The 26948-nt window shown below is 40.5% G+C and overlaps 2 protein-coding genes across 11 annotated transcripts in view; one reads left to right on the top strand and one right to left on the bottom strand.

Annotated features, from left to right (window-relative positions):
* The window catches only part of lrmda (leucine rich melanocyte differentiation associated), a 1073511-nt gene extending 1056751 nt beyond the window's left edge, over positions 1-16760 (bottom strand). For 3 of the 6 annotated variants that reach the window (XM_041176536.1, XM_041176539.1, XM_041176541.1), the window contains exons 1-3: positions 16276-16760; positions 11758-11807; positions 4208-4281 (exon numbers count right to left, since the gene is read on the bottom strand). Coding sequence is in view for 1 of the 6 variants with exons in the window: in XM_041176535.1 (XP_041032469.1) it covers positions 16276-16317 (42 nt within the window). In the remaining 5 variants the exon portion in view is untranslated. The remainder of the gene's footprint in view (positions 1-4207; positions 4282-11757; positions 11808-16275) is intronic. The other 3 variants (XM_041176538.1, XM_041176537.1, XM_041176535.1) reach the window with 3 other exon arrangements.
* znf503 (zinc finger protein 503) lies at positions 16752-25545 on the top strand. Of its 5 annotated transcripts, none has more exons than XM_041176534.1 (3): positions 16752-16982; positions 22774-22981; positions 23387-25545. In XM_041176534.1, exons 2-3 carry the CDS (start codon positions 22901-22903, stop codon positions 24848-24850), a joined length of 1545 nt encoding a protein of 514 aa, XP_041032468.1. In that variant the 5' UTR covers positions 16752-16982; positions 22774-22900; the 3' UTR covers positions 24851-25545. The 5 variants fall into 5 exon arrangements, with proteins under 5 accessions (XP_041032468.1, XP_041032467.1, XP_041032465.1 ...); XM_041176533.1 differs by having other exon boundaries at positions 16752-17012; XM_041176531.1 differs by lacking the exon at positions 16752-16982 and adding an exon at positions 17104-17232.
* Positions 25546-26948: the final 1403 nt, after the last annotated feature.

Below are 26948 nucleotides of genomic sequence, written 5' to 3'. Positions count from 1 at the left end.
GTAAATCATTACACATTGCACTGTGATATTAGAGGTTTAAAGCAATACTACCTCACGTAAGTACAAAATAATTATTAATTGCAAACTGCACAATTGGCAGCCAAGTCCAAAGATTTGAAAAACAGTAACAAACTGATAGAAGTATTCTATCAATAGTAGGAAAAAAACATTTTATATCAGTGTAACTTATTAAGTATCTCTAAAGTTTGCACCTTCAACAAATTCCACTATACATTTTTCCAAAATTCATTAAAGTGTAGAGTTCAAGTTCACTACAGTGTGACAAGCACTACGTGAGTTCCTGTAGCTTCACAGTCCTCCCCCATTGCCACCCTCACACACCCCAAAGAGGGTCAACATGAAAGAACACATTTATAGAAAACATTTCAGGGCTTCAAGACATCCCGAAGTGCCTCAAATCCAAACAAACTGCGAAGTATAGTAATTTATTAATTTTGCTTCCAATCTCCACCCCTCCATCATTTTCACGTGGTTCATCTCTGACACTTCCCTTCCCTTCCTTGACCCCTCTCTGTCTCAATCTCTGGTGATAGACTGTCCACCAATATCCATTACAAACCTACTGACTCCCACAGCTACCTCGACTACAGCTCTTCACACCCCGCTTCCTGTAAGGACTCCATCCCATTCTCTCAGTTCCTTCACCTCCGTCGCATCTGTTCTGATGATGCTACCTTCAAAAACAGTTCCTCTGACATGTCCTCCTTCTTCCTTAACCGAGGTTTTCCACCCATGGTCGTTGACAGGGCCCTCAACTGTGTCCGGCCCATCTCCCGCGCATTCCCCCTCATGCCTTCTCCTCCCTCCCAGAAACATGATAGGGTCCCCTTGGTCCTCACTTATCACCACATCAGCCTCCGCATTCAAAGGATCATCCTCCGCCATTTTTGCCAACTCCAGCATGATGCCACCACCAAACACATCTTCCCTTCACCCCCCCCGGCGGCATTCCGTAGGGATCGTTCCCTCCGGGACACCCTGGTCCACTCCTCCATCACCCCCTACTCCTCAACCCCCACCTATGGCACCTCCCCATGCTCACGCAAAAGATGCAACACCTGCCCCTTCATTTCCTCACTCCTCACCGTCCAAGGGACCAAACACTCCTTTCAAGTGAAGCAGCATTTCACTTGCATTTCCCCCAACTTAGTCTACTGCATTCGTTGCTCCCAATGTGGTCTCCTCTACGTTGGAGAGACCAAACGTAAACTGGGCGACCGCTTTGCAGAACACCTGCGGTCTGTCCGCAAGAATGACCCAAACCTCCCTGTCGCTTGCCATTTTAACACTCCACCCTGCTCTCTTGCCCACATGTCTGTCCTTGGCTTGCTGCATTGTTCCAGTGAAGCCCAATGCAAAGGAACAGCACCTCATCTTCCGACTAGGCACTTTACAGCCTTCCGGACTGAATATTGAATTCAACAACTTTAGGTCTTGAGCTCCCTCCTCCATCCCCACCCCCTTTCTGTTTCTTCACCCTTCCTTTTGCTTTTTCCAATAATTTATAAAGATTTTTCTTTTCCCACCTATTTCCATTATTTTTAAATCTTTTATGCCCCCCCACCCCCACTAGAGCTATACCTTGAGTGCCCTACCATCCATTCTTAATTAGCACATTCGTTTAGATAATATCACCAACTTCAACACCTGTGTTCTTTTGTCTGTGGCATCTTTTGATTATCTGCTCCTATCACTGCTTGCTTGTCCCTACAACCACACACAGCCCACCGCCCCCCCCCCCACCCACCCTCCACCACCAACTTAAACCAGCTTATATTTCACCCCTCTCCTTGGATTCAACCAGTTCTGCTGAAGGGTCATGAGGACTCGAAACGTCAACTCTTTTCTTCTCCACCGATGCTGCCAGACCTGCTGAGTTTTTCCAGGTAATTCTGTTTTTGTTTTGGATTTCCAGCATCCGCAGTTTTTTGTTTTTATCTGCGAAGCATAGTTACTGCTGGAACATAAAGCATAGAAGCCCAATTTTTGCATAGCAAAGTCCCATAAACAATTAAGCAATAACAGTTGGCAGGACAACAGGAGTACTCTGCAGCCCTATTAGAGCCATAGCATCTTTTACATCCATCTGAATGGGCAGGTGGGAACTTGGTTTTTCTTTATTCATTCATGGGATTTGGACTTCGCTAGCTGGGCCAGCATTTATTGTCCGTCCCTACTTGCCCTTGAGAAGGTGGTGGTAAGCTGCCTTCTTGAACCACTACAGTCCATGTGGTGTAGGTACACCAACAGTGCCGTTAGGAAGGGAGTTCCAGGATTTTGTCCCAGGAATGGCAATATATTTCCAATTCACAATTTCTAATGATTCCAAAACAAAATCATGAGTCAGCAGCAATTCAGGTCCAATGGCATAATCACAAAATTAAATATGGTATTTATAGAATTGCATCAATAGTTTAAAGCAGCTTCTGCACCAAGCATTAAACTTGCTGGCATGTTAAACCTTAGTGCAAATGTCAAAATATAAAAAGGAACATATATAATCATTTCATTTCAGTGACTTGGAGGAGAACTTCCAGGTGGTGGTGTTCCCATCTATCTTCTGCCCTTGTCCTGCTAGATGGTAGTGGTTGTGGGTTTGGAAGGTGCTGCCTAAGGAGCCTTGGTGAATTCCTGCAGTGAATCTTGTAGATGGTACACCCTGCTGCTATTGTGCTTTGGCAGTGGAGGGAGTGAATGTTTGTGGATGTGGTGCCAATCAAGCAAGCTTTGTCCTGTATGGTGTCAAGCTTCTTAAGCATTGTGGGAGCAGCACTCATCCAGGCAAATTGGGAGTATTCCAACACACTCCTTATTTGTGCCTTGGAAGTGGTGGACAGACTTAGGGGAGTCAAGTGGTGAGTTACTAGTCGCAGGATTCCTAGCCTCTGAACCGCTCTTGTAGCCACAGTATTTATATGCCTAGTCCAGTTCAGTTTCTGATCATTGGTAATCCCTAGGATGTTGAAAGTGGGGGATTCAGTGATGGTAATGCCATTGAACATCAAGGGGCAATGGTTAGATTCTATCTTCTTGCAGATGATCATTGTCTGGCACTTGTGACACAAATGTTACTTGCCACTTGTCAGCCCAAGCCTGGATATTGTTCAGGTCTTGCTGCATTTGGGCATGGATTGCTTCAGCATCTGAGGAGTCATGAATGGTGCTGGATATTGTGAAATCATCAGCAAACATCCCCCACTTCTGACCTTATTATGGAAGGCAGGTCATTGATGAAACAGCTGAAGATGGTTGGGCCAAAGACACTACTCTGATGAACTCCTGCATTGATGTCCTGGAGCTGAGATGACTGACCTCCAACAACCATAACCATCTTCCTTTGTGCTAGGTATGACTCCAACCAGTGGAGAGATCATCATCACCCCCCCCCCCCAAATTGGCTGGAGACTGGCATCTGTGATACTGGGGGCCTCTGGAGATGGATTATCTACTCGGCACTTCTGGCTGAAGATTGTTGCAAATGCTTCAGCCTCATCTCTTGCAATGAGATGCTGGGCTTCATCTCATAACATCTCATCCAAGAGATGACATCACACAGTCAGCATTCCCTCGGTACTGTACTGAAGTGCCAGCCAAATCCAATTGTGGGAGGTGAAAAAGCTACCAAGGCTGGTCATTTAGTTCATCCATTTCAGACAGATGAAAGGCTGAGTGAATCATGCTAGGATTCAAAACCAGGACCCGTTAGTTCTTGATCCAGCAACTAAATTATTATCCAGCACCTTCCAATGTGGGACCATTCAAAATAAAAGATTAAATTATAATAAGATCACTACATAATAAAAGGTTCCGATGATGCTGCTTTATTTTTTCCATTCTTTCATAGGATGCAAAATGCTGGCCTAGCCAGCGTCACCATTACCCACCCCTAACTGCCCTTGAGGTGGTGGTCCTGGTGAGCTGCCTCCTTGAACCACTGAAGTCCATGTGGTGTTGGTACACTCACAGCTTGCAGCTGCTCCTGCCAGGAGATCTGCTGTCATTCTATGCCACATATGTCTGTCTTGTGCCATCCTCACATATCCACTGTAGGTTGCATGCCACCACTCTGACATCCGTCTCTAACTATGCCTAGGTCCATCCCTCTTTCTGCTGCCCTCCACTTTGCCCTGTAGAGATCTCTGTAGCTTTTCAGCTTTGATCAAATGGTTGAAATACTTGCATTTACCTTTCTGGATGTCACTTCTTAAAGAGTTCTTTTCGTTCTTGCAATTTCAAGTGCCTCTTCATTTGTCTTATGGTCTGTATATGGAATTTTTAAAATACATCTTAGCATCCACATTTCAAAAGCCTCTATTTTCTTCCACACATCTTTACTTATTGTCCAGGGATCTGAGGCGCACAGGAAAGTGGATAGAATGCAGTATCTTATGAGTTTTTTTCCATGTTACAAGCTTGAGTTTTTTTTAAAAAACACATCCTTCATCTTCGCAAAATTACTTCTAGCTATCTCTATTCTTCTAACTTCTGCTTCACATCTGCCATCTTTTGTTATCATTTGTCCTAAATATGCAAACTTATCTACTTGTTCCAGTGGGACACCATCCACTTCAATCTAGTTGCTTCTAATGCATTCCTTCAAGTTACCATTGTTTGTGTCTTTCTCATGTTCACACTCAGTCCATATTCCAAAACTTTAGATTTTACTTGATCTGCAATATTTTGTAGGGTCTCTTCTGATTCTGCAAATAGCGCTGTGTTGTTAGAGTATCACTAATGTGTTATGTGCTTGCCTCCAATTTTTACCCCTGGAAGTACATCTAATTCTTTGAATATTTGTTGTGTATACAGGTTGAATACTTTTTGGCAACAGCGCACAGCTTTGTCATACTCCTCACTCTCTCTTCACTTGAAACATGTTTGATTGTCCATCTTCTAGCCTGATGCTCACTATTTGGTCCCAATATAGGCTCTGGGTGAATTTCACATTTTACTGTCAATGACACATTTCAACAGCATGTCTATTAGCTTTTGGTGATATACACAGTCAAACGCTTATTCATGGTCTTGTTTACGCCTAGGTATTTATCAAAGATTGTTCTTCAGTTAAATATTCACTGTCTTGTTCCTATTCCAAGTCTAAATCCAGACTGTTTCGCACCAATTTCTGCTTCAAATGTGTTATTTCTTGCTATTATGATTTTCAAGACACTTTAATGAGTCAACTCATTGTAATATAAGGGGTTAACATGGTGTCCCAATACATGCAAGATTGGATCCAGGCACCAGTTGACCTTGAACACAAGACGTTGCTAAGAGACTTCCTGTTATCTACTGAAGGGAGTCGGAGCCGAAACCGCATGGGAACAATGTCCAGTACTAAACAATGTGTTGGACGAGTGCCCAACGCGGACTCAGTGAACTCGGCAAGTAGCGCATATATAAGCCTGGAAAGTCCCCAGTTCGGGGAGTCTGCTCCGGGTTGCATTAATCGCTGAGCGTGGGTCACAGGCAGCATCTCCACAGAACTGACGGCTCCCAGTTCCAGTAATCCGTGGAGTAAGTATATAGTCAATTATGCCAGACCCGTTGTGAGTATTGGATCTGGCTTCTATCCTATGTAAGCTAGGTAGGAAACAAGCAAAATAAAATAATATTATCCTAGCAAGCTAGTCTCCTGTTCTTTGTTTCCGCATCAAACTACCCGCCTGCGAACCTGATCCTCATAATTTCTTAAAACATTTTGGCGTAGTCGGCAGGATCAATCGCAATTGAGGAGGGATTTTGATGCGAAACAATGTTTGGGAAAAGGAATAAGAAACCAGAAGGGCAGGCCGAGGCGGTTGCGGTCCCAGGATGGCAAGGGCCGTGGCATAGTGTAGCGGCCTGTTTGCGGAAGGGTGGGGGGCGACCGGAAAACTGGGAGGCCGAAGGCGTAGGAACCACCCCAGGGTCGCTGCTGTCCACCCTTGAGAAAATCCCGGTCCCCTCAAGGAACCCCTTGCCAGGGATCCAGAGGCGGATGTGGGCTTGTGCGGCGGCTTGTAAGCAGCAGTCTGACAGGCGTCAGAAGTTGGAGGCTGAAATAGCAACCCTTAAGCATGAGCAGGGGCTCAGTAGCGGGGATGCCTCCGTGTTAAGACAAGAAATTATAAAACTAAAGGCAGAAATAGCAGCACTAACGGAATTAGCGGGGCGGGGCGATCACACATTTGTCGTCTAGTAAGCGGAAGAGTGAGCGAAAGCGCCCGCGCTCCGTGAACCCCACTCAAATAAGGGCGTTTGTGGCACAGCTAAATAATGGGGACGGCTGGGATATTGACCACTGGGACGGGAATATATGGGGGGACTCGGACGATCAGTACGAAGACGAACTGCCGCCCCAGGTGCGAGCGAACCCGGTCGTCCGAAGAAAACAGGTTCAGAGACGGCCTCCTGTTAGGTTTGAAGTTTTGCTAGATGATGAGGGACATCCCCAACGAAATGAGCGGGGAGAACCCATCCATCATGAGATTCCCCAGTTGCAGCCTCCTCCGGAATTCTCTGAGTTGACGGAGGATTTTACTACGGAAGAAGTGTTATATATCACCAGCAATTGCACGTTATATCAGTGCAAAGGCATTTTTGAAGACGCAAACACCACAGTGGCCCCGGGCTGTGTACTGACTATTCACACCTGGGTGAATATGTGTTCCCAAGGACAATGTCATGAGGGTGGTATTGAATGGACTACTATTATCACCAACCAAGAAATGAAGATTACCAATGGGACGCCAATTACTGGCAGAGGCCCAATGGACTGGTTGATCAGGAAAGAGTCTCGTATCCCGAAACATCAACCGCCTTCGACGACATCGTTATTTGACGTTAGAATATGTGTCGGTGACAGCACTAACTGTGGGGTATGCGATGTTGTAACAACTGTACCAAAGGTACACCACACGCACCTGGCCCCTATAGCGTCGACTTGTCAGACCATGGCCAGCACCGCCGCACAAACCAATGTACATTGGCAAGTCCGACTGCCAGTCATACCCGAATGTAACCCTAAACGGCGACGACGGGCGTGGTACGATACCTTGTTAGGAGGGGCAGGGACAGTAATGGGGTATCCAATGCCATAGACTCTGAAGTGACCAGTGCTAAATTATCCCAGTACGGGGCAAGCAACTGCAAAGGCCTGTACACTATTGGCCGATGGATGCCGTCGGCCATGATGACGCAGGAAGAGACTGCACGAATTTTGCTGCATTCCTTAAAATGGAATTGGACGTGTGGGATTCGACTCAACGGCTGTTCAAAATTTTACTGTACAGATGAACTGGACAATTTGCGGTATCCAATGCTGCATGCACATTTGCAAAAAGAAACGATTTTTACGAATAGTCACTTGCCTAATGTTCAGGCCTGGCGAGGGGTGTGGAACGTATCTGAGAAATTATGGATGAACACCTATCCGGCCAAAACATGGTGTAATGCAACGCTGTGTAAAGGACATTTTGTAACCTTAAATGTAACTGATTTTGTGACGGTGTGCCGATATTACGTATTGCCGGTCATTCATCTGATGGATATTACTTTCTCAAACAAAAGGGATTGGTTCAGTCGGACACAATCTTACCTATGACTTGTCCGCGTGAGTGAGCAGGCGGATCAAGGAAAGGCCTGTCTGTTGAGGATCGCCTTACAGAAGACACGGCTTTGTGTGAATGGAATGATTGAGGCACCCCGAGATATGATGTGGCCGATTGGTCCCATACGCTCTGTGTGGCCACTAGGTCATAGCCATGCCTTACTCCCGACGACCCCTTTTTCAGGTTGCCTTACTGGCATCTATCCGATGGCGGTGCAGAACCATACTTACCTATTGACAATTACAGCGGAACGCAACACCTCACCACTATGCAGTGGCAGGTATGGCTGCACCCTTGGAGTATCTCGCTAGAGCGTTTTAAACAGGCCTCGATCGCTCGGAAGAGCTAAAGCAGATATTGCGACAACATCAAATCAATGTTACCCGGGTGACTGTGTCCACCTTTATACATGGCCAAAAGGTAGTACACGCTGCTCATGTAGTAGAGGTGGAATCCGCCCATCATGGTGGGATCTGTTCAATGGGCTGTCAACTACGGCACGACGTTCCCTATTTCCTCCGTTGTTCATTTTATCGGAGTTTTAGTGATTCTGACCTGTTGTAATATACTGACCTGTACGTATGTTTGCCGATGTGCGGCAGCAACTGGACAAACATGTACATGTTATAACAATGTATTGCTTATTATTATGTATTTGTATAATCGTTACATGTATTGGCCAATCAGTGGAATGTAATATAGGGGTTAACATGTTGTCCCAATACATGCAAGATTGGATCCCAGGCACCAGTGACCTTGAACACAAGACGTTGCTAAGAGACTTCCTGTTATCTACTGAAGGGAGTCGGAGCCGAAACCGCATGGGAACAATGTCCAGTACTAAACAATGTGTTGGACGAGTGCCCAACGCGGACTCAGTGAACTCGGCAAGTAGCGCATATATAAGCCTGGAAAGTCCCCAGTTCGGGGAGTCTGCTCCGGGTTGCATTAATCGCTGAGCGTGGGTCACAGGCAGCATCTCCACAGAACTGACGGCTCCCAGTTCCAGTAATCCGTGGAGTAAGTATATAGTCAATTATGCCAGACCCGTTGTGAGTATTGGATCTGGCTTCTATCCTATGTAAGCTAGGTAGGAAACAAGCAAAATAAAATAATATTATCCTAGCAAGCTAGTCTCCTGTTCTTTGTTTCCGCATCAAACTACCCGCCTGCGAACCTGATCCTCATAATTTCTTAAAACACTCATTAAGCTTATAGTTCTAAATTGATTGCCCTCCATTGCTTTAAGTTTCTTCAGTGACTTAACGAATAATGAATGCCTCAAGTCACTTGGAATGTATCCTTTAGTATTTGATCACAAATTTGTTATAATTTCTAATTCTGTTTCTCCACAGACTTTTAGATGTTCTGTTGTTACTTCCACTATGCCTGGAGCTTTTCCTGCACTCAATTTCAAAGCCTTCTTTACCTCTATCATCATTATGTTTGGTCTATCGTTTGCCTTTATATCTTGAACACTCCCTCGATTTGTATCATCAAACAATTCACAAATATTCTATCCATCTTTTTGATACTGCATTCCTTTCAAACAAAATTTTAGCATCTTTGTCTTTTATGCACCCACTATCTGTTGTTACCCCTTTCTTCCTATCTGTCAAAGATTTCACCTTCTGGTGCACAACTCAACTTGTGATTCCTTTCCAGCTCCAATGCTTAAATCACACATCTTATTACACCATTTCTCTTTAGCCTGCCTACGTGCATTCTTTATTTTCTTTCCAATTTCATCATATGCAGGTATTTCTTTACTTTCTGCTTTCTATCATCATTGCTCGTACGTCACTTATCATCCACTCCTTGTCTCTTTTTCTTTTCCATTTTGCTAACATTTCTTTTGCAGCATGTTGTATACTCTTGCATGCTTTTCCATTTGCTTTCTATTTCTTGTTCTGAGACCTCTGTTTGTTCTGATCCTCAATCTTCAGACATTCATACTTGTTATTTACTTTAAGAGTGAAAGTCTCTCTGATGTTCTCATCCTTCAACATGTCAGGCCTAAATGGACACACATCCTTTTCTTTTCTGGTATCTAGACATTCAATGGCATCACCATTGCTGAATCCCCTATTATCAACATCCTCGGGGTTACCATTGACCAGAAACTGAACTGGACTAACCACATAAATACTGTAGCTACAGGGGCAGGTCAGGGGCTAGGGATCCTGTGGTAAGTAACTCACCTGACTCCACAAAGACTGTCCGCCATCACAAGGCACAAGTCAGGAGTGTAATGGAATACCCTCCAATTGGTTGGATGAGTGCAGCTCCAACAACATTCAAATAGCTTGACACCATCCAGGACAAAGCAGCCCACTTGATTGGCACCACATCCACAACACATTCACTCCCTCCACCACCGATGCACAGTGGCAGCAGTGTGTACCAACTACAAGCTGCACTGCAGTAACTCACCAGGCCTCCTTAGACAGCACCTTCCAAACCCATGACCACTACCAACTAGAAGGACAAGGGCAGCAGGTACATGGGAACACAGCCTTTTGCAAGTTCCCCTCCAAACCACTCACCATCCTGGCTTGCAAATATATCACCGTCCCTTTACTGTCACTGGGTCAAAATCCTGGAACTCCCTCCCTAACAGTATTCTGGGTGTAACTACGCCACATGGACTGCAGCAGTTCAAGAAGGCAGCGCACCACCACCTTCGCAAGGGTAATTAAGGATGGGCAATAAATGCTGGCCTAGCCAGCGATGCCAACATCTCATGAATGAATGAATAAAAAAAATTTCAGTGTCAACTTAATTTTTGCAACAAGGAGACAGTGATCTGAATTTATATCCACACCGGGATATGTATGAATGTTCTTTACACTGTTTCTAAAACATTATTTCACCAATAATCTATTTGATTTCTATATACATTGCCTGGATTTCTCCAAGTGTACAGTCTTCTTTTTGGTTGCTTAAAGAAGGCATGTGCTACCATCAGTCTCTCTCCTCTTTCATTTCTCGATCCAAGGCTATATTGACCAACATGCGGTCCTGATATTCCTTCATCGATTTTAGCATTTAAGTTGTCTATTACAATTACCACAACCCTTGATTTAACTTGATCATAACACTTTAGGATGTCATCATAAAACGCCTCTATTTTCTGCTCACTGTGATCTTATGTCAGGGCATAAACTTGTATGACAACCAGATCAAAAGGCTTTCCTTCAAGCTTAATCATGATCACATTTTGAGATTGGCCAGTAACCTTGAGCTGATCTCATGCTTACTAGGATTCCTACGCTGTTCTTACGTTTCTCATCTCCCAAGAAGTAAAGCAAATAATTCTTCTTTCCATCTGACCAAATTCTAACCATTTTACTTCTATAAGTGTTAGTAAATCAATAGAGTGTCTATCCATAACCTGTATGCCGTTAGCAAGCTTTGTATTCCATGGCCCTATTCTCAAGAAGCTATCTCTTCCATTTAACGTAACCAGGAGCTGGCCTCTCGTGAGTTTACGTCAACTATGCCACAAGTCTGTTGGTTACTTCATTAGGCAAGGGCTTCTCCTTCCCTGTCACTATTTACAACAGAATCTGTTGCAGGAGACCCAACTTCTTCTGCATCTCCTATTCTTCAACTATGACTTTGCATGACTGTGACTTTCCATGACTAACTATGGGGCTTATACTGTGGAGATCCCAGACTCTTCACAGGTGACTGGCCACATCGCCTTTGGGTGTGTCACATACCATACTGCTCTCTGCCTCCTGAGCCATTGTCCCACTAACTTGTTAGGGTCTTCTGCCACTCCCAGGCTTGGTGCACATTTGTTCATTCTGAATTAAACCCATAACCGTAATATCAGAGGAAATTAAACAACTGTTATTATTTGTGAAGTTAAAATATACTGTGGTAATGTAATTATAAACACCTCTGACAAATAATATGATTCAAATTAAATCCTGCATCTCGGAATTCAATAGAATGTATCACAAATTTGTAGTTGAAATTGTACTGCAATTTTTATAATTACTGGAATTAATTTCATCTCTATCAGGTACATTTTTCCAGTAAGTATTGATGGACAGAAAAATATTAAAATGCTGTCCCATTTAAAATACTTTTTATTATTAATTATATTCAACAGAATTGTAGATTCCCTTCTTACCAAAGTTAACTTCTTTAATTTCTCCAAAGTCTATTGAATTTGTGTTCCACCTTTTTAAAATAAACCAACTATGAATTAGTAAGTGACAGAGTCATTAATTCAGTCTAATTTCTGGAGGGCAATACAAGTTATATATTAAATAGACAATAACGCTAATGATTAGTTTGTTAGGTTTATTTGTAATAGCAATACAAATGCTGTTCTTACCTGAAAGTGCTGCTTACACCCTCTCATTTCACAATAATTATTAAAGTTCAGTTTCCGGTAATCATCATTCATTTTCAGCTTATATAACAACATTAATTGCATTTCAAAAGTAATTAATCAGTTGTGAAGCACTGAGAAATTCAGAGGACATGAAAGGTGCTATATAAATGCATGTTCTTATTTTCTTCAGCTTATTGCAGGGTCAAATAGTCAGACTACATTCCACCAAATTATTAACATGAAATCTGCTTCAGAACAGCTCATCCTTGAAAGAAAATTCACAACTATTGACTGAATGTAAATATAAGGCAAAAGTGATTTTTCTATGAATTGTGCAGTGCTCTGTGCTAAGCAGTGGCCAGGACAAAATGCGTAATTGTTGGTATACACTTGCAATATAAAAAAATTAAAAAGCAATATAAAACAAGTTAAATCAAAACCAGCAATCTGATGTCTAGATCTTGGGGAAAAATAGGTAGAACTAATGATCTTCCAATAGATTGCCATGTTTACCGAATCAGGATGGTATCCGTTTTTGCTGTTAACTAAAAGCAAAATGGTTTCTTCTAATAGTTAAACATCTAACATTAAATTCTCACAGTCAAGAATTGCCTACACATTAGTTTAACTAGTGTGGGTATTTGAAGTAAAAGCATTCAAACAGAAACAGCAAATACATTCTTACAAAACAAAAATAATTGAACAGTAATGAATATCAATATTGCTTTATGTTTTGAGTACTTTGATAGAGAAAAAAACAGCTTGAAAGTATATGTAAAAGCTGGACTGGATAAAATATACTTCAAACAAAATTTAACTTAAACACTTCCTTCCATTAAGCGGTTCTCCAACGGATAATCAGTCCTTTTTATATTGTAGAACTACTTCAAGAAACAGTTCTGCATTATTGCCTTAGTGGCCCAGTGCTGTAGAAACCACCTCTTTATAATAAGGGTCAGGTTCCATCAAATTCAAACAATGTTGAAACAATAGAGCATGCACAGATCATGATATATAACTGTTTCTGACCTCCACATGTACCCCAATGACTAAGGATATCCATGTTGTTATGATTCAGGAATTTTTCCAAATACTTTTCACATTCCCAGCACAAAGCACTACTTTCACAAGCAAGCCTACACTTTTTATAAACAGAAATGTGACTTTATACATTAAGTCATCTGGGAGGTAAAGTGCCCCAAGTGAACAATAAACCCATTTACCATTTATACTCCAAAACTCTCCAACTGCTGGAAAAAGTACACCCTTATATAAAAAAAAACTTAACTCAGACTGGAAATAGCAATCAACTCAGCTACAAATAGCAATCAAGTTTATAACGTCAGAGAAAGTAAAAAGAAATCAATAAATTATACTATTTCTCACTTCTCTTACAGAATCTGTTACAAGGCAATAAATTGTCTTCAAAATCGATCATGCTCTGTATTATACTTTTACTATGCACTATCAGTGATACAAAAGCTTTTCCGTAAAATTAGGCAAGTGTTTCACTTGCCCCAGCTTGTTAACTGTATGGTGAAGCAGAAGTTCACTGAAGAATCATTGAATCAAAACCCTAATCATACCTCAGCTTTGTAGTTTGAAAATCTTTGTAGATGGAAAAACTTAGAAAAAGAGGGTCCTTCCCAATTAAACAACATTACCAAAGTGTTGTTAATATGAACAAAAACTGTCTTAAGATAGTCCTTGTTGCACATGTGAAACAAAGTTTCACTGATTAAGAGTGACAGCCATCTTCGGTGGTCTGGTCAACATCATTAATGACAATCATCTTTGATACTGACTAAGCAATCCACCTAATCAAGGTCAGACAATCCCCTTTGATGTGACATCAACTGACAAATCATAGCATACATCTCCTTCAATACAGAAAAACAACAAGCCCTTGTAGAACATGAAAGGAAACACTTGAAAATATATCACAATAGACCCATGCTTTGAGTTCCTATAAAGTAGTATTAAAATACAGCAGAACTTTTGCACATGCCACAATCCCAACATTTATGCCAGGATTAAGTCTGCTATCCAATACTAACCCTGTCAAAGTATGCAGGGTCAGGGGAAGACAACACTATGTCACTAGAGTTGAAGCTCAAGTGGCACCAGCCCATGTAGACTGGAAACTGTGGCAGCTGATGTCCTAAATGATATGGATGGGAATTGTCAAGGCCCAATCTCCCATGTCTCCCTTGGAAAAGTAATTTACTACCCTCTTTCATAAATACATTTTAATAAATAAACATTAATCATCTTCAGAGGTTCAGGCTACTTCACTAGCCTCAATGATTTTGTGCACTCCAAGTATACATCAACTCATCGGTCATACCAGGGTCTAAAATAAGCCTCCGTCTCACTGAGGCCAATGAGCAGGACTACCAGAAGAGAAGATCTCTTCCCCTCTGAAACAAGGGCCCATATTTGAGGAGCAGAAGTCAAGTTTTCATCCCTCAAGGCCCCATGGAAATATTAAGCAAATACGGGGATGAAAACAGAATATGCTAGAAATACTCAGCTGGTCAAGCAGTATCCATGGAGAGAAAGAGTTGATGTTTCAGGTCAATTACCTTTTTAGAGGGGGAGGTGGTTATCAACCCGAAATGTTAACTCTGTTTCTCTCCAGAGATGCTGCCTGACCTGCTGAGTTTTTCTAGCATTTTTTGTTCAGATTTCCAGCATCTACATATTTTGCTTTTGTATTAGAAGCAAATACTGGAGGCCAGGCATATCTGTGTTACTGCCTATTTTCCAGGACTTCTACTGAACACTGGCCAAATGGCCAAAGTTACATCAAATGTTGTCAAAAGGTCCTGCACATTTTCTGAACCAGGGTCTTGAAATATGACAGATTTCCAATCTGTCACTGAAATAATAAATTCAGGCCTCCATGCCTTTCCCAATTACTGGAAAAATTAATATAGGCCAATAAAAAATTTTTAAAATTTCATCAGCTCCAACTGACAGCAACCAGAAAACATGGCTGGCTCTAGCAAAAAGAGCCTTTGGTGATTATGGTGTCAAACCAAAGATAGTGCTGCTTCCAAAATGTGCCCTTGGAAAAATAACCTATTCTGGTTGGTCTCAGATTATGTAGCAATGTTGCATTGTTTACTTCCATATTCAATAGCACAATAAAGGCATTTTGCAAAATTATACAGAAGCTGGAGGAAAATTATTAAAGATTAATCCTTCTTGAAAAACTACTGTGCAGGCAATATTAGGCACTGATGTACACAGCAGAAGAATATTGAGATAAGTCATAGCTCTATTAACATAGACCAGTTTCATAACATTCTTGTGCTCAGTAGCTCCTTCAAGCCAACTCCCCTGATAAAGGTTATTAGCATGTTGTTTAAAGTGGTTTATGTGGAACAGAACAGAAGGATAAAAGTAGAGATGTTGAAGTGAATCACATTTTAAATATTCATGATCTGTAACTGAATGAGACAGTTCTCACCTCAGCTACCGCTGTGCAGATGGAAGTGGTTTCATTAATCAGAATAAATTATGTTCAAAAACTAAAAAGAACTTAAATGGACAAATGTAATAACTAGGCAAATACAAACTAAAATGTAGCTAAATGTTTTGGCAACTGGACAATTTACATGCAATGGTACACACAACATTAATCACAAGAAAGGTTTGGCCTACTTCATTGCTTAATTCCAGAAACCAATCCTAACATGTTTCCATTCTAACATCAAACTCTTCCATGAGACAAGTGCCTGCCTCATTCATCCTTCACGGCAATCCCTTCCAGCTGTTGATTTTTCAATGTGGAGAACGTTCTAAATGCGTCCTTCATAACATTGAACCTGTGCCCTCTTGTACTGCTACTTTGACATATTTGAAAGTATTGAGAATCAGGGAAAAATTTACCATTACATTAAGCACATACTGAAATTAATTATCTGAAATGTTGACATGCCTTTCCTAGCAAATTGAACTACAAGAGAACGTTTTTCCAAATGAAAGCCCATAAATTTCATTCATAATATCCTAAAACTATGGGAATTCTGCCCGTTCATATTGATTGTTGGAACTTCTAACCCATAAGCCCTTACTAATAGTTTGCAATATAAAGCCATTGCAGATCAGCATGGTATATTGCAAGTCGTCAGCTGACACCACAAAATACTAAAACCCCGGAAAAAATGTTGCAAACTGCAAGCATAACTAAAGAATACAAAATATTAAAATGTGTAGTGTACCTAACACGTGAAATAGTGGTATAAAAGGTGGATTCCTTTAGTTGTGTGTAAATAAAGGAGTGTTTAAATACTTCACACTTACTTGAGTTCCATCAACAACGATCCCTAAATCGTTGCTCGCCATCACTGACGTTCTAATTTATAAAAGACTGTTAAATGCCGACGTTTGCTTTATTTTCACGACTATTCAAGCTACCAGCCACAGTTCTCTATTCTGTATAAGATTTGTTTGGAAGTACCGCTATGCCGGAGCAACGACCCGTATATGTAAATACAAGAGTACTACACTTCCGCACTCCTGTCAGCTGATTCGGAGCGGAAGTCAGTGCCAAAACGTAAAAAAGGAGGAGCAAAGGCACTTAGAAAAGCAGAGCTTCCAATTATACTTCATGGAATTATGATACAATACTTTTTTCGTAAAAACTGAATATGGGAAGTTCTTTTAGCTGGAGATTTTTTGCAAATGTTGTATACAACCTTAAATCTTAAATGGGGCAGTCGATGAGACTGAAGAGAGCAAGATTTCTGATAATGGTTTGCTGTTTAAAAAAATCGTTTCACAAAAATATACTTGCATTTCCCGACTGAGTCCAACTAATCTATCTTTCCTGTCATTTAAGTAGCAGTCATGCATGCATTAATGTAGAATGAACCATCAAACCTCCTTCCCCCTCCCACCACCCCCGAGGAAAAAAGAAAAACTTCCCTTCCCGCCCCATCAGCGGAGCGCATGCGGAAGTCCGGCACTGCAGAGTACTGACCCAATCTCAGCTCCTACTAACTACTAATGTAAGCCAATTGCACTGATATTTAACACAAGTAAGTTTGATGCATGGAGTCTACTTCTCTTCATAGGTCCAGTTGTTCACAAAGTGGTAATTAAAATTTTAAGAATTAATACGATTTACCTTCTGTATTGGGCTTTTCGGGTACAACAACGACAGTGATGTCTTTGTAATAGAAGGAATATGTGTACGACATGTACATTTAAGAATAGAATCGACATTAAAATTGTTTATAACCGACTATTAATAATCAGGTATGATTTTTGGTATTTGTCCGCGTACCCGGAAGATACTGTCAGCGTGTTTGCCAGTTTGCCATTGAAATTAGTCGCTCTATACCGTCCTGATGCTGTATTACTGCAGGTTATTGGTATGGAGATTAGTTGCTTTGGAGAGAGTATGTTAATTTTCAACAAAAATTCAAGCTTCTCTTGCAATCAGATGACCGTTCTATTCTATTTTATGGCACGTTTTATATTTCCACATCTGGATCATGTTGATAACAGTATGTTTCAGCTGTTACATATAAATCGTTGAAGCACCTCTGCTGTACAACAAAGTCACTTTACAGATAAAAATGTTGATTGTTAAATTGTTTTTTTAATCTTGTTCCACCAACATCGGACGTAATAACTTGCTTGTCACTTGTTTCCAGTAATAATTATATTCGCATGCGATGAGTGATTCATAAATATGTCAGACCATAAAATATAGGCACGTACTTCAAACTTTCTATTTAAAAATCATGAATTATAGCCACGAAAAATGTGTTCCCATTTAGGGTAATACGAAGTATTTGCTGTCTTGTACTGAGACCCATCTGTCATCTAGACAATAAAGAAAGCCGCTGTTACTTTTTCCCTGACGTTGAAAATTTATGGGCGCCCTACACTGCCCTAATAACTCAAGCATTGTGTCAACGTTTGACAGGCTTGCAGAAAAACAGCAACCCTGTTATCAATCAAACAACCCTTTGCATATTTTTAGCTGCGCTCTGATCTTCAAGACACGTTTATGTATGAATTATATCATTATGAATCATTCTACAGATTTACTGTAAGGCGGAACGTGATCTATCACGTCTTTCAAATCAACAAAAGGTAGAGAGATTTTTACAGTTTTCGCCATTTTAACATGCTTGACACTTGTGGAATTTTACACTGGGATAAACATATTTTACAACGAACCCAATTCGCGCACTTCACGGTGAAATCCGCACTTTTACAATTCAATTTACACAGTAAAGTTTATTCTGCAGATTTTATTTTTTTTAAATATTCCAAGAAACTACCCTCAAGTTCCCCTTCCTGCAGGTAACTACTTCAATGTATCAGTAAAAGTCAGTCCGATGACATTCGGATCTTCGCGCTGTGGTCCGTTTTATGCTTTCTTCTGCTTAATAACCCTTTTGAAGCAGTTAAGAAGATGTGCTTCAATGCCAAAACACTTGCACTCACGAAGAACAATTTAGAATTGTTTCGATTTTGATAATTTTTCTTCAATACTATTATCAGATCCAACTCACTTTTTAAATATTTTTGAACAATTAAGACTGTTACTCTATTAATGATAAATGATTGTAATATCTTTAAATAACCGTAATTTCTACAAATCAACGCGTAATTCTGTTTCCCTTTTCTTATCAAAAACTGTTGTTCGAAATAGCTAACGCCAGTATTAGGTGAGTACTTTACATTCGCCAGAACATTGTAGCTTCAAATGTCATATCAATAATATCTTAACTAAATTATCTACGAATAGATGCTTTTATTTAATCTAAGGCATATTAAAATTGATAATGCTTTTAATTATTTGATGTATGAAACTTTGAGAACACGGATAATAAAAAACACAACTCTAGATACTATCCATATATAACCTAGTGCAAAAGTTCTGATTCAAGCGTAAGTTGCAAGTCAAATAATAAATCCTGTGGGGATAGAGGTTCTTCAATATGGTTAAGTACAAAATTTAACATCGCTCCGATATTGGGCAGGATATACAAGATACCGTTCATTCACCAAAATACTTTTAAGGTTTACATTACTAGTAAAAAGAAAGGGATACGTTTTTCTTAGTTTAATTCATTGGGATTAAATTGCATACCCAAAAGTAAAACTTATTTTTCATTAGTCTTACACACTTTAAAACTTTTCCCCTCGGTTGTTGCACGAGTAGGTAAAATCAGGTACCACCGTAAGTGCAATTTTCCACCTTTTAAAACTATTTAATATTTTAACATTTTACATGACCTAGTTCTATTACAACAAAAATGCAGAACAATTAAGTATTGATGTATTTCGTTGTTCTGAATGCGCATAGATCTTCCCTCTATATGTACACTTGATCCCGACATAATTTAGGAGGGCAAATGAACTCACATACAGATAATGTGGAATTTCCGACCTGCATGTGTATTTTTAAAGATTAGTTTAGATTTAATAAGAGACAATTGCTGCAGAGCGAAAAGAACGGTGTCTGCAGAAAATAACTCTAGACTGATGCGAACGGACAAACGCGGGAATGTCAGCCTTTCTATCAGTATATTAGCCATGAAATTATTAAATTTACGCTTGAGCCGTTTTCGCCATAGTTTTCCATGCTTCTTTAGAAATTATTATTGAATAGTGATAACGTAATTGATTCTAAATTCTATGTGGTTGCTGCGTCCAAACAGCCCAATATTGGTAAATTTATTCAAAATAGCGCGAAACGTTTAACATTAACTTGCCTTTTCTCCATTATATTTAAGACAAAGGGGTTCATACTGTTTCTTTAAAACTAACTTCGCTCCAATCCGCTTTCTGTTGAAATCCATCCCAGGATTTATAGGATCTGACCTGACCTGTCAAGCGGATTATCATACAGAGAGATTAATAGGGTAGGCGGGTTGCAATAATAATCGTTTTGTTTGATGTGACAAGTTTGATAGGCGTTGATTTACTTACAAACTGATAGGCTTTTAATTGAGCGTCTCCATCCAAGTTAGATGAAAGGAAGCCGCGGCATTTTGTGTCTGAAAAGCTGCCCAATTGCCCGGGAGTCTGAATACTTATTAGCCGGGTACGTGAACAGTCAAATACTTCATTTTGAATGTATTGTTGCCTCTTTTTAAAAAAAAATAAATCTCTTACATTGTGTACAAATCAAATCGTGTTGACATATCTACAAATAACTGATAAGTGGGAAAAGTTGGATATCGTTTTAATAGTCAATGTTTTAATTAAATTTACTTAATACCTGGATCGGTTTCCCTCTGCTTTTATACAGTATGATTTCCAATCGCGTCGTGAGGGTAAATTTTGCTCTTTAAATTACGTGAGGAGTACATCGTGTTGATTATGAAAAGAAAATTGTGATTGTTTTTATTTTAAAAATGATATAACTTCGACACAAAGATGGTGTCGCTCTGAAAAGAAATTTGAAATCCAAGCAAGGCTGTTCAGGCCACTTCCACTCCCAATTTACTTTTTGGGTTTTAGAAATGATAATGTAGAACTGATACTTCATGGTATTTCATTATGTTCTGTTAAATTTCAAGCATGGTGTTAATGGAACGTGTCTACCGTTGTATTTCTTATGTACAAATGATGTGTTTTTGTTAGGTTTTAATTCGGTTCGTTTTCCCCTTGTCTTGTGTTTAAGCACGCACTTAAAACACTATTTAAACTACGTAACTTGTTCAGTCTTCCTTCGCACTGTAGTGAACAAATCTCCAAAAAGTCTTCCCACAGTCGACTCCACCTAAAGCAATTAATCTTTTAGTATTTCTCACCGGGAGGCAGGACAAATACAACAAGAACAGATAGTCGTCTCTATGGTATAGTAAGGAAAACAGCTGTTCCAAGCAGTTAATGCAAATGAACACAAATGAAGGTACAGCGTTTCAATGTTTACTGCACTTCATCCATCAACCTGACGAGCCATTAAAAGGAAAGAACTGTTCTGCGCAGATCGAGTTTACTCCCACCACTTGGGAATCGTCAGTTCTCTCCCAACACCATTACACACCTGGACAAATTTGTGCTTCCTTTGCCACATAAGTAAAGCACTTAACAAGAACCTTCTTTGTACATAGAAGTGGTGTTGTATTTTCCACTTCGATTAAAAAATCATGCAGGCTTCTTAATCTAGTTCACAAATGCGTTAATATGTTTAAAAATATTATAATTACTTAAAGGGAAATTACAATAATTACCATAATACATTTGTAAAAGTTACTCAAATATTCGGGTAAGACCGTAGCCAAGTTTTTGTTGCATCGTCCATATGTAAAAGGGTTTCAAACCACAATGCTTTGATTATGCTTATATATGTTTCCGTTTTATTTGCTAAAATTGGACTTCTGCCACAATTCTCGGTTTGGAAATGTGCGGATCGTTTTCGTGTATCTTCGATATTGTTAAAGGGATATTATTTATTGAAAATACGATCTGAGTGAAGTTCAGTCCGAATAGATAATCCACCTCATAAATTGCTAACGACCCCTCAGCACTTTCCGTGTTCTTCACTTGTCAAACGTGTTTTTATCTCCAAGTGACCTTTTGTTAATGTTGTAGATTGTGTGGGCCACCATGTCGAGGCCGGAAACAAAAGCAAAGATTGATTAGCACATACATTTGCCTGTGAAAAGAAGCAAACATCAAACAGAAGTCAAAATCTTACAACTGTTTATCGCTTTTTAAATTAAAAACTTGCAAAATGTGCAAAAAGTTCCACATTTCTAAAGTCCCATAGGTTTATGGTAGATATTTTCGCTAACGTTGACTTGTTTTGCAAAAAGCGGTTTGTGTGAAAAAACACAATAGTTTATGCGTGTATTATGAACCTTTTTATAGTAGTGACTTTGATCAGACCGATCATTTGTTCTAGCTGTCAGGTTTAACATGTCAAGACTTTCAACATGTCAATCTTAATCGTTTTCAAACACCCCTACGTGTGACCATCTTGATTGACTGATCGGTGATACGATCTCAATAACGTCGTTTTGTATGTAGCGCGCCTCTGCGGCCCGAAGTAAGATTTCTCAGTTTAAGATTTTTGAAAATGTTCTTTTTATAAGGAAGAAATATTCAACAGGAAAGTAAGCCATTAATGACAAGAAGTGAAGGTGTATAATTCGTTCAAGCGAATTGAAGTGCGGTCTAGTGCGTCCGCCTTTTGTTCGCATACAAATTGAGTTTACTCTGAGAACGATTTATTTCCCTAAATTGAATGCCTCTTTTCAAAAGCCGTTCTTTTTCAAGTCACACCAGGCTTGTAATCAGCAACAAAAGCTGACATAAATCAACCCAGATTGACAGGACTGACAAATAACTGATTGATTGCGGTTGGGAAAATTGACAGTTGGGGGTGGGGGTGTTGAATTGAAAGCATGTGACATTGAGATCCCTCTCCGGATTGGCCTAATATCGTCACATGCTGAAGTCTAAAATTTCGCCTTCACACAATAACCAACAGACACACACACAAAAAAAGTTAACATCACATCCCCTTGACCCTCCAATCACCTCGGGGTTCAGTGTTCATTGTGCGATTTGATTGGAAGGCGGCAAAGGCTTTAATCTTAAAGTAATTCGGTGTTTGAAGTGTTGACGGCCAGATTGTGTGTTGCATGTTGTGTTGTGTGTAGCTAAGCGGTCGTGCTGCCTGTCTGATGAGCGCCGTGCAGGATTTGGGCAGGGTCTCCAGTACCGCGAGTGAAAGCAACCACAGCGTCCTCGAACGGCACAGTCCCTCTTGGAGTGTTGGTTCAGTTAGGTCATGATTACATCGCCTTCCGTCTCTACCCACAGAATTACAGCGACTGAAATCAGCAATAACAGCAGCAGAGGAAATAGTAGTAGCAAACCTTTCTACCACACCGTACCTCCCTCAGACCCTTCAAGACAAGCTAATCGTCTTCCTATCAAGGTTTTGAAAATGCTTACGGCTCGCACCGGACACATTTTGCATCCTGAGTACTTACAGCCTTTACCATCTACGCCCGTAAGTCCCATCGAGGTACGTTACTTACGTTTCTGTAATTGTGTTTATGCAGTACTGTAGTTTTATTATATAATATGCATTATATAACGTACGCATGGAAACACGAAAGTTAACGATTTCCCACGTACGGTACCTTTCTTATCCGTCGATCCTTTTGTAAAAGACGATCGCTGGTAATACTCAATTTGGACACGTCTGGGAAAAATGTTAATCCACCAAGTTACTGCAATGATAGTTATTTTTCTAAGATTGTTTAGTGTACATAGCTATAGCATTGTTTTTCGCATAATATTATCAACATTTGACAATTAAACTATGAATTTCCTATTACCGGAAGATGGATGGTTACGAAATAATACCTTATGTTAATGAGAAACGGAAACATTTTTAAAAAAAATTTTTAATTTAATTTTCTTGAAGCTCGATGCGAAGAAGAGTCCTTTGGCACTTTTGGCTCAAACATGTTCTCAGATTGGGAAGCCGGATCCCCCTCCATCCTCAAAGCTAACATCTGTTACATCAAATGGTACAAGTGATAAAGACTCCGGAAAACCTGCTCCATTGAAACTTAGTGACATTGGTGTAGAAGACAAGTCGAGTTTTAAACCATATTCCAAACACACAGAGAAGAAGGATTCCAGTTCCTCGGGCTCTTCCAGCGTTTCTGGGGAAAAGTCTGGTTTCCGTGTGCCTAGCGCCACCTGCCAACCATTCACACCAAGGACAGGCAGTCCAAATTCCAGCACTTCTTCACCGATGCCATCCGAGGGCAAAGGCAGCGACAGTCAGGAAAAGAAAGACATTGACACCGTAAAAAACAGCTCCACCGACAATTCCACGACCACCAGCGTCAGCCACAACCGGATTAGTGTCAGTTGTGCTGGGATAAACGTGGAGGTGAACCAACACCAGGAGACTTCCGTTTCAAAACCCATTATTTCGGAAACTTCAGCTCTGAGTTCTGGACTTGTTGCCCCTGTTTCGCCGTATAAACCCGGACAGACTGTCTTTCCTTTGCCTCCAGCTAGCATGACCTATCCAGGAACTCTTGGGGCCTACGCCGGCTATCCACATCAGTTTGTACCACATGGCGTCAGCTTGGATCATGCCAAATCCAGTCTGGTCGGAGCGGCTCAGCTGGCTAGTTCTTTAGGTTGTGGCCTCTCCAGTAAATCCACTGGTTCCAGCCCATTAGCCGGTGCCTCTCCACCCTCAATGATGACAGCCAGTCTTTGCAGAGATCCATACTGTCTGAGTTATCACTGCGCTGCTCACCTTGCCGGGGCAGCCAACAATTCTTGCACCCATGATCCTACAGCTTTGAAGTCTGGATACCCTCTGGTTTATCCCTCGCACCCTCTACATGCCGTTCACACGTCCATGTCCAGCAATGCTGGAACGCCAACCCTGGCAGGACATCATTTGTACCCTTATGGCTTCATGCTACCTAACGACCCCCAGCCTCACGTCTGTAATTGGGTCTCGGCCAATGGACCATGCGACAAGCGATTTTGCACCTCAGAGGAACTGCTCAACCACTTGCGGACGCACACTGCTTTCTCCGGGACTGATAAGCTCATGGCCGGTTACCAAAATTCGTCTCTGGGCAGTGCGGCGGCGGCGGCAGCTGCAGCAGCCGTGGCGTGTCACATGCACCTCCCACCGACAGGGGCGCCTGGGAGCCCTGGTGGTCTTACACTAAGGAGCCCCCACGCTTTAGGACTCAGCAGCAGGTACCACCCGTACACCAAGAGCCCCCTGCCGACCCATGGAGCTCCAGGGCCGGTCACCACTCTACCAGTGCCGGCAACAGGACACTATTATTCTCCATACGCACTCTATGGCCAGAGGTTAACCACAGCTTCAGCACTGGGTTATCAGTGAGCACAGACATTCAAAGCTGCAATATGCATTGCGAATGAAGGCTTATGTGGGTCCAATTCAAAACCATCAGGAAAAAGTTTTTTTTTAATGTTGACCTAATTTCCTTCTGTTAAAATAATCTGATTTTTTAACGTCGTGAAACCAGGTATCTCAAAGGTGAACCGATTAACGTACACGTAAAGATTTCATCCCATTGAATTGTTTTGAAAGTTAAGAAATGTAAATAGGTTTTTTCTTTGAAAGTTTTGAAATGCAATCCAGGTAGCCCTACACAAAGCAGATTGCAGTTTAATGGACCTTTGATGGTGTTCATCAATGGACGGGTTCCGTGAACGCTGTATTTATTTATGTTAGCTTCAAGCGGGGGAAAACATAACAAAGTGCATTACTTAACAAAAAAAAACTGATAGGTAACGTGGAACACAGTGTAGAAAAAATAGGGATTTTTCCGAAGTTTCTTTTAAATTGCTATGATTGTATTGTACGTTCTTATTTAATGTCTCTTGGAAAAGAATTTACATGCATGTTTGTTACTAAATTCCAACTTGTCATTATAATTTCAAATTGCAATTATTTTTAAGGTGTACCATGGAAAGAGAATTGGTATTTTTTGTATGTATTCTGGAAATAAGAAGCAGTGCTATTCAAAAATATGACCGTCTTATTTTGTTATTAAATGAATACTTGATTACAAATTGTAACTTCCGTTCGCATTATATAGGTTTTCATAACGGTTTTGCTACTTGACGAGTTGTTTCCCATTTCTACGATTTTGCAGGGTTTTTTTTTAAAGGTTGCTGACCAAGGACACTTTTGAGGAGACAAATATAAGTTTCGAAGATTTCTTAAGTATTTTAAATTTTATCTTGTCATTTCTTTTATACAACTGTTAACCACATCGAATGCATGTTCCACATTTAGAATCTTAAAATTCAATTAAGAAATTTTAATTGAAAATATTTCTTTCTGGGAAATTGCGAACTCATCACATGCACACCCGAGGCAACAAAAGGCCGCACAAATTATTCGCCTACTCTATTCAAACTGATTATTGCTTAAGCCAGTGAAAAACAAATTGGTCTGTTTTTACAATTCCGTGTTTTTATAAAGTTTATTGTAAATCTCTTAGGCATGATTTTTAAAAATATAATACCATATATTATCATTGTCTCTAAAATGTACCCTATATTTGGATGCAAACCAATACCGGGCAGTTGTCAACCAACGCAGTACTGCAAAAACCTATCACTTCACAATAGCTGTAAACATTTTCCCCTTTGTTGGTCACTTGATATCGAATCTGACTTCAGGTTTTAATAAATCTGGCGCAGGAGAGAGGAGATGCAAGTTATATACTTAGAATCACGTTAGACAGGAATTAACGGTTTCAAAATTGAGGAGTCGGCCCAGGTGACGGCAAGAAAGCTCCCCTTAAGTCTTACTTAACTCTTTGAACGCACGGCTATTTCAGAAAGATAGATATCCTGCTCTAAATGAGATTTCCTTTCTTCGAACTTATGGAATCCATAGTTGGGCAAACAGCGGAAAACTGAGTTTGTTAATGCTAAGAGTATTCCGCTTTTACCAATGACTAACACTAAACGAACTTGCATTATACATTAAACTCGCACGTTAAATTAACTAAAATGTTAAATGATAATTTGTTACGACTTAAGGATTGAAATGGATGCTTTGAAAAGATAGATGAAGCAGTTTTACTAAGGAATGTACACAAAAGGTACAAATGACTAAACACACACTGCAAATCGAGGTATTAAACATTCTTACCGGATTAACAAAGGCCCAAACCTACTATATTAAATCTTTCTAAAGAAGCGTCTGATTGGTGTTTAACGCTGTATGTACTTTGGAGCCTAGTAGGGCTGCTCACTTTTTAAAATTCTCTCAAAACAAGCACATGACACAAATAGCAGCTATTTACACCTGGGGTATTGGGCGTGTGTCCAAACATCCTATTCTGGGAACTGACATGAATCAAAGGAGCATTATTATGATGGATACACTGTAGCTCTATCCATTAAACGATACTAAACTTATTTTCATCACTTCAAACTGTTGCTATTTTTTCGCATAGCGC

This window comes from Carcharodon carcharias, chromosome 28 (assembly GCF_017639515.1).
Source record: "Carcharodon carcharias isolate sCarCar2 chromosome 28, sCarCar2.pri, whole genome shotgun sequence".
Lineage (NCBI taxonomy): Eukaryota > Metazoa > Chordata > Chondrichthyes > Lamniformes > Lamnidae > Carcharodon > Carcharodon carcharias.
This window is presented reverse-complemented; position numbering and strand designations above follow the sequence as displayed.

Coding starts and splice junctions, on each gene's coding strand:
- znf503 (XM_041176529.1), top strand. CDS start 19,968: ATGAAAGGAAGCCGCGGCATTTTGTGTCTGAAAAGCTGCCCAATTGCC. Junction 20,042..22,773: donor TCTGAATACTTATTAGCCGG/GTACGTGAACAG, acceptor CTCTACCCACAG/AATTACAGCGACTGAAATCA. Junction 22,982..23,386: donor CGCCCGTAAGTCCCATCGAG/GTACGTTACTTA, acceptor ATTTTCTTGAAG/CTCGATGCGAAGAAGAGTCC.